The sequence below is a fragment of the Crocuta crocuta genome, unplaced genomic scaffold (genome assembly GCF_008692635.1).
Source record: "Crocuta crocuta isolate KB4526 unplaced genomic scaffold, BGI_CrCroc_1.0 scaffold221, whole genome shotgun sequence".
In the NCBI taxonomy this organism is placed as follows: Eukaryota; Metazoa; Chordata; class Mammalia; order Carnivora; family Hyaenidae; genus Crocuta; species Crocuta crocuta.
In genome coordinates this window covers 1,837,067-1,844,657 of record NW_027528610.1, presented here as the reverse complement: position 1 = coordinate 1,844,657, position 7,591 = coordinate 1,837,067, and the positions used below count along the sequence as shown (strand labels likewise).

At 52.0% G+C, this 7,591-nt stretch overlaps 1 protein-coding gene across 1 annotated transcript in view; it reads left to right on the top strand.

Annotated features, from left to right (window-relative positions):
- The first annotated feature begins 3,788 nt into the window (after positions 1 to 3,788).
- Positions 3,789 to 7,591, top strand: part of PRKX (protein kinase cAMP-dependent X-linked catalytic subunit) — a 71,986-nt gene continuing 68,183 nt past the window's right edge. Inside the window, exons 1-2 of the mRNA XM_077754737.1 lie at positions 3,789 to 3,843; positions 5,407 to 5,512. Of these exons, the coding sequence (XP_077610863.1) occupies positions 3,789 to 3,843; positions 5,407 to 5,512 (161 nt within the window). The remainder of the gene's footprint in view (positions 3,844 to 5,406; positions 5,513 to 7,591) is intronic.

Sequence of the window (7,591 nt, the reverse complement as noted above, 5' to 3'; positions counted from 1 at the left end):
ATACAGAATCCGAAGCAGCTCCAGGCTCTGAGCTGTCAGCACAGAGCCCGACGCGGGGCTCGAACCCACAAACCACGAGATCATGACCTGAGCCGAAGTCAGACAGACGTTTAACGGACTGAGCCGCCAGGCGCCCCCAAAATTTAATTTTGAAACATAGATTTGTGCATATAACATGACTAGGCCAAAATGTATGGTCATTTCTAACACAGTTAAGTCCTTCCGCTAACGGATTTACAAGTAAAAGTGTGTAAGAATTCTCTTCCATGCGGGGAATCACCCATCCTTCGCTGTTAGCTGGATTTTGAAAAACAGCCGCCATGTTTGCTGTGCGATACATTTCTTGGTTATTAGTTATTACCAACATTTTTTTCTCCCTCTGTGAATGCCCCTTATCTATGCGCTTTCTTGGGGGTTAATTGTGCATTAATGCCCTTTGACCACGTGAGTTGGCCTATGTAGTGTTATGCACCACACGTTTGCCATCAATGCGTTTTAATGTCCTATTTCCACAACTTTCTTGCATTTTGGGGTATTCATACCTTTTTCATCTATTTCCCCCTGCGGTTCTATTTCTGACATGTTTAGAACACCTTTTCCGCGACCACACGGGGATTTGAACACCGGCCCCAACATTTTCTTCCAGTCGTACCGTTTCGAATCTATCTCCCGTCTACACTTAATACTCCTGGAATTTACAGTAATTTTCTTTTCTTGTGAGGTCTTCCTGGTATGTTTATATTTATTTTATTATTTATTCTCAGTTTTAAAGTTTATTTATGTTGAGAGAGAGAGACAGAGCCTAAGCAGGGGAGGGGCAGAGAGAGAGAGAGAGGGAGAGACAGAGTCCCAAGTAGGGCACTGTCGGCACAGAGCCCGACCCGGGGTTCGAACTCTCAAACCGTGAGTGGGGTCCTGACCTGAGCCCAGATCAAGAGTCAGACGCTTCACCGACCGAGCCACCCAGGCGCCCGTCTTCTCAGTATTTTCAATGTAGGGCAAGGTGAGATTCTAAGAAGCATTTAATCTGCAAAAGATTACAGTTTGATGCTAGTCTATCATTTCCTACAGGCCGGAGACACACACAACTTGGTGTGAGACGGTTTCTTACGTGACGTTGTGAGTTACTTAAAAGCTTCAGCCACTTGGGGCGCCTGGGTGGCTTAGTCGGTCGAGCGTCCGACTTTCACTCAGGTCATGATCTCACGGTTCGTGGGTTCGAGCCCCGCGTCGGGCTCTGTGCTGACTGCCAGCTCAGAGCCTGGAGCCTGTTTCAGTCTGTGACTCCCTCTCTCTCTGACCCTCCCCTGCTCACGTTGTCTCTCTCTCTCTCCTAGAAATAAATAAAAATATTAAAAAAAAAAATGAAAGCTTCAGCCACTAGCTCAGGAGGAGTAAGGGTGAGGGAAGTGGGGGGAAGCGACGTGGCCCCAGCGATCGGGTCAGGCTGTTTATTTGCACTGTGCAAAGCCTGGGTGCACTCAATAGCACGGCTGAGATGTTTCCGTGCACACGTTGGGCGACGAGGGAGCTCAGCCAAGCCTCACGACAGGCTGGTGTGGCCCAGACCGCGTCACCCCCTCCGTGCTTCCTATAACACGCTTTCCTCTGAAATCTCTCACGAGAAGCCTCAGGGAAAACGGGCGCATTCTGGAGCCTTATTTTCACAAGTCCGGGCTCCACTCAAGAATAAGCCTGTCTGCTCAGATGTTTTTAAACTTTAATTTGGAGACAAGGTGCCTTAGGGTTTGGCTTGATGTTAGTGATTGATGATTCACTGATTTTCCTTAAACGCCCAATTATTGGACTACTCATGTTTCCACCCCGAGACTTAATTGCTGTGAGTCCATTTGGAATCCACGACCTCCCTACCCAGGGAGGGGTGTGTGAGAGGTCCACGGCGAAAACGTCACTTCAGTCACCAGACTGGGTCATTTCTTCTTCTTTTTTTTTTTTTCCTCAAAAAAAATTCTTTTAAAATGTTTTATTTATTTCTAGGACAGAGAGAGAGAGAGAGAGAGACAGGGTGAGCAGGGGAGGGTCAGAGAGAGAGGGAGTCACAGACTGAAACAGGGCGCCCGGTACGGGGGTTGCTGAATCCCAGGACAATCTAGCCACTGACACCGGAAACACTGTTCCTGTAGCTAAACAGAATTTCAGAATTTCCTGCCCGCCTCAGAAGAGGAAATCCAAAGTGGGCACAACCTGGGGCATCCAGTCCCGTCTCCGGCCGAGTCCACATTCAAATCCTTCCGACATGGTTTGAAGGATTGCTTTCCAGGGGTGCTGGGAAGGCCTCTCGCACCCCAGCATTGAAACCCACCGCGCGTATTTCCGAAATATGGGATTTCCCGTGTGAGACGCACCATGCAGACGTATATTTAAGTCGGAAGTATATATACCTATTTTTTCCATACGTAAATACGCTTAACAATATAAACTGTCATGTCTGTAAAGGAAGCTGAATGCTTGTTGTTTCCAATATATGGATTACAATCTATAATAAGATATATTACAGTATATATTATAGCATGTTAGAACAAAATGTATAATATACGTCTAATGTTATATATACATAACTTGTAAAGTCTGAAGGCAGCTGCACCTGGGTATTTATTGTTTAATTAATTAATATAGTTTTTAAGGCTTATTTATTNGGCGCCCCTGAACATGTTTTTTAGAATAGAGAAGTTACAATTTATAATAAAATATATTCAAATATACCCAACAGTATATATTAGAATATATTACAGAATGTTTGAACCTAATATATATAATACCCAATATTTTACTATTTACTGTGAAGGGCCGTGAGCTTGTCTTTTAGAATATGTCTAATAGAATATATGTCTTAAAACATATCAGAGTACATATTATAGAATATATTAGACATATATATTCAAATATACANAATAGAATATATGTCTTAAAACATATCAGAGTACATATTATAGAATATATTAGACATAAATAATATATAGTATAATACGTATAAAGCCTGTGAAGGTAAAATTATACCTTCTTAATTAAATTAAAAAATTTTTAATTAATTACTTAATTAAAATGTTTTATTTTTGAGAGAGAGTGAGAGACAGCGTGAGCAGGGGAGTGTTAGAGAGAGAGGGAGACACCGAATCTGAAACAGGCTCCAGGCTCCGAGCTGTCAGCACAGAGCCCGACGCGGGGCTCGAACCCATGAACCGTGAGATCATGACCTGAGCCGAAGTCGGACGCTCAACCGACTGAGCCCCCCAGGCGCCCCAATCACATCTCTCTACACACGGAGGAGCCCACATCTCCTCCAGACCCCCTCTGAAGTTTACATCCTATGTGGACACCCCCATAGCCGACTGGGGGGGGACACCCCCAAGCGCCCCCACCCCAAATTTTTAAGCTTATTATATTTTGACAGAGAGAGAGAGCAGAAGAGGGACCGAGAGAGAGAGAGGGAGGGACAAAGAACCCCAAGCAGGCTCTGAAGTGTCCGCACAGAGCCTGATGCAGGGGCTCGAACCCACAAACCAGGAGATCTCGATCTGGGCTGAAAGCACGAGTGAGACGCTCCCGAGCCACCCGGGCGCCCCCATGCTTTTGGATTTTAGCTCACTATCTACACTCATCCAGCGCTTACACACTTACGTGTATAGCTCTACTCGCACACACACACACTATACACAGGTGGCTGTCACCACCGCGGCACGCGTCCTTCCGGGCCTTCGTCTCCTTCGTCTCTTCCGTCTTCAAAGTCACTCGCTGTAGTTGCTGAAGGATTTTCACAAGCCCCCGGGATGAAAGCGGCTTCTGTGCCGCCAGGCGTGCCCGCGGCTGGCCAGGAGGGCATTCGTAGGAAGACAGGTCTATGCGGCCAGTCTCAGGGCTGGGACACCACAGACGCGCCGCGCTGCACAACCCTGACTTTTAATCCTCAGTTTCAAAAAAAAAAAAAAAAGCGTGTCCCCAACTGACCTAGCCTTGACCCTCAACCTCAGTCACCTAGAAGCTTCCTGGTGGCAAAGGAGACGTGGGCCCAGAGTCCCTGTGCAGGGCAGGGCCATGCAGGGCGTGGCGACCTGACCCCTCCCGGCTCCAGCCTGGTGCCCCAGGCCTGCTCAGGGCGCGCATTTCTTTTTTTCTTTTTTTCTTTTTTTTGCATTCCACCTCCGGACCTGGCAGCGAGCGACCAGAGCCAGCGCAGGGCCCAACGCCCCGGGAAATGCCACCCACCAGGCGCAGCCCAAAGGGTGGGGCGAAGCCGCAGCCCCGGGCGGCTCGCCACACCCAGGGCTGGGCGCTGCTTTCCCGGCGCCCCCCCCCACCCCGGGCACGGCCTGGCCTCTGCAGTTCTCGGATGGGGCCTCGCCTCCTGGACAGGCCGCCCCGGCCGGGCCGGACCCCTCCCTCCCCTGAGGCAGCTCAGAGCCGGGTCCGCATGCACACGGGTCATTTGTTGTGAAAGCGCATCCACACACGACCTCGGACACACTTACACGGGCGGGAGGGGGCGCTCTCTTCGCGGCCTCTGAAATGCAAATGGCCTGGGGCACCTGGCCTTGCTTGGGCGCCGGGTGCTCTGAACGCAGGGACCCATCGCGGTTGGGCGCCCTGCCTTCGGGTGTCCCAGCTCTTCACTCTGGGTCTCGTTTTTGTTGGGAAAGAATCCTGNGCGTCCCACGTTCCCGGACCCCTTGAGCGCCTGGAACGTGGGGTCTGTGAGCACACGCCGGCTCCCCTTTGTGCTCCCCGGGTGTGAGCCGCGTGGACTTTGCACGGAGTTTTCTGGGCGCGCGGATCGCGACGCGCCGAGGCCTGTGGCCGCCCTGAGTGGGCGCTGGGTTCAGGTTCGGGGCACCACCTGCCTGTGGCTGCGTGGCTCGCTCGCCTTTGCCGCCCGCACGGTTCGGACGACGTGTGGTTCGTCGGAAAGCGAATGGGGAAGGGGTGTTCGGGGACTTTCCTGGGTCCCCTGCGCCTGTCTGGGGAAGGAGGAAGCTAGGCGCGGAGTCAGGAAGCCTGCGCTCAAGGTCATGGCCTAGGACTTGCATTGTACCGACCGGGGGACGCGGAGCCTTTTCTTTCCCCCCGGGGTCTGCCCGTGCCCTGTGCACTTGGCCGTGAGGAAGGGTCCTCAGGAAACCTGATTTGGGGAGTAGGGCTTGGGACCCGCCTTCCCTCCCTCAGTGCCCCCACTCTGTGTTTCCCTCTTCCTTCTGTCCGTCTGTCTGTCCGTCTCCTTCCCTCCCTCCCGGAAGCCGGGGTCCTGGAGAAGCGGGCTGTGTTTTCGGGGAACCCCAGGCCCGCGCGCTGACGCCCGGACCCTGTGGAAACGCAAGTGAGCAACGGAAAGTTGCGGAGGGGCCCGCCGTGCCTTGGCACCCAGAACCGCCAATTGTGTTCCTTTGGGCACAGGCGTGGGTCTATTGTCAGGTGCCCGGGCGGCCGGCCAGGACCGCCCCGAGGGCGTGGGCAGCCAGTGGGCCGTGGCCCTGACCCGCTGCCTGCAGTCACGCGGGCTGTGGGCGCTGCCGAGGGCTCGGGGGGCCTGGCCGGTCATCTTCTCTTAAAAATAGAATGTCCCCGCCTTTGGGATGGAGATGGAGCGTGGGGGAGGGGGAAGCCTCCTTCAGTCCGTGCACGTCTCTTACTGGAGAGGATGCTCCTTCCTCCAGGATGACTTCCTGTGCGCTGCTGGGGTGTGGACGAGAGCCGGGGCGCGTGATCAGTTGTTGGGGCTCAGAGGGGGGTCGGGTGCAGAGGGGGGTGTGTGTGTGTCTAAGACACAGACAGAAACACCCAGGTGTGCATCTGAGTGTGTGTGACACAGGTGTGTGTGTGTCAGTGTGTCTTAAGACGGTGTGTTTGTGTGTGAGACACACGTGTGTGTGTCTTGTGTGTCTTAAGATGGTGTGTCTGTGTGTGTGTGTGAGACACAGGTATGTGTGTGTCTGTGTGTCTTAAGACGGTGTGTGTGTGTGTGAGAGACACAGGTGTGTGTGTGTCTGTGTGTGTCTAAGACACAGAAATACCCAGGTGTGTCTGTGTGTGTGTGAGACACAAGTGTGTGTGTCTGTGTGTGTCTAAGACACAGACAGAAACACCCAGGTGTGTCTGTGTGTATGTGAGAGACACAGGTGTGTGTCTATGTGTGTCTGTGTGTCTTAAGACGGTGTGTCTGTGTGTGTGTGAGAGACACAGGTGTGTGTGTGTGTGTGTCTAAGACACAGACAGAAACACCCAGGTGTGTCGTGTTTCTCTCTGTGTGTGTGTGAGACACAGGTGTGTGTGTGTGTGTCTATGTCTGTGTGTGTCTAAGACAGACAGAAACACCCAGGTGTGTGTCTGTGTCTATGTGAGAGACACAGGTGTGTGTGTGTGTCTGTGTGTCTTAAGATGGTGTGTCTGTCTGTGTGTGTGAGAGACATAGGTGTGTGTGTGTCTGTGTGTGTCTAAGACACAGACAGAAACACCCAGGTGTGTCTGTCTGTGTGTGTGTGAGACACAGGTGTGTGTGTGTCTATGTCTGTCTGTGTGTGTGTGACACAGGTGTGTGTGTGTGTCTATGTCTGTCTGTGTGTGTCTAAGACACAGACAGAAACACCCAGGTGTGTCTGTCTGTGTGTGTGTGAGAGACACAGGTGTGTGTATGTCTGTCTGAAAGACAGAGACAGACCCAGCCCTGTGTGTGTTTGTGTGTGTGTGTTTAAGAGACAAACAGAAACACCCAGGCGTGTGTGTGTGTGTGTGTGTGTGTGTGAGGAAGAGTAGTGAGAGACAGACCCAGTTTCTTTCCGGTTTTACTCTGTGCGTTCATTATTTTATTTACTTTCTATTAAAACTTTGTGATTGTATGTTTATTTTTGAGACAGAGCATGAGCAGGGCAGGGTCAGAGAGAGGGAGACACAGAATCCCAAGCAGCTCCAGGCCCTGAGCTGTCAGCACGGAGCCCGACGCAGGGCTCGAACCCACGAACCGTGAGATCATGACCTGAACCGAAGGCAGATGCTTAACCGACTGAGCCCCCAGGCGCCCCATTTCTGTGCATTTCTGTGCCAGCCAACACCCCCGAATCAAGGCCAGGAGACCTTTCTTAGCGAATAATTAATTCTGGGTGTTTCTGTCAAAAGTGCTTGCAATCGCACGGATAGGATTTTCTCCTTCGTGCGCGTGGGTCCCCCAACTTGGCCCTAATTTCGCTCCCTCTGACCTGGGCTCTGTGTGCTTTACTCCGGAACCTTCAGGCCAGCACACGTCCGGAAGGAGTGGATGCCGAACCCATGTGGGTTTGCCGTGCGCAAACACCGAGAGTCCTATGCGCGGCATCGACAGGAGCGAGCGATCGGAGGGAAGTCAGGGACTTCAAGAATCAGGTGAAACATTAGAAAAAGAGCATTTCCGAGTACACAGGTCCTAAACGTTCTTCCTCATTTTTTAAAACCTGAGATGATCTCCGTGCGCGTAAAACGAACCGTTTTTAAGTGAGCCATTCGGGTGCTTTTTTAACATCCACAGAGTTGTGCAAGCGCCTCGCGCCCGTCTGCCTCCAGAACGTTCTCGTCGCGGCCCGAAGGAGCCCCCGTCTGCATTAGCCGGTCC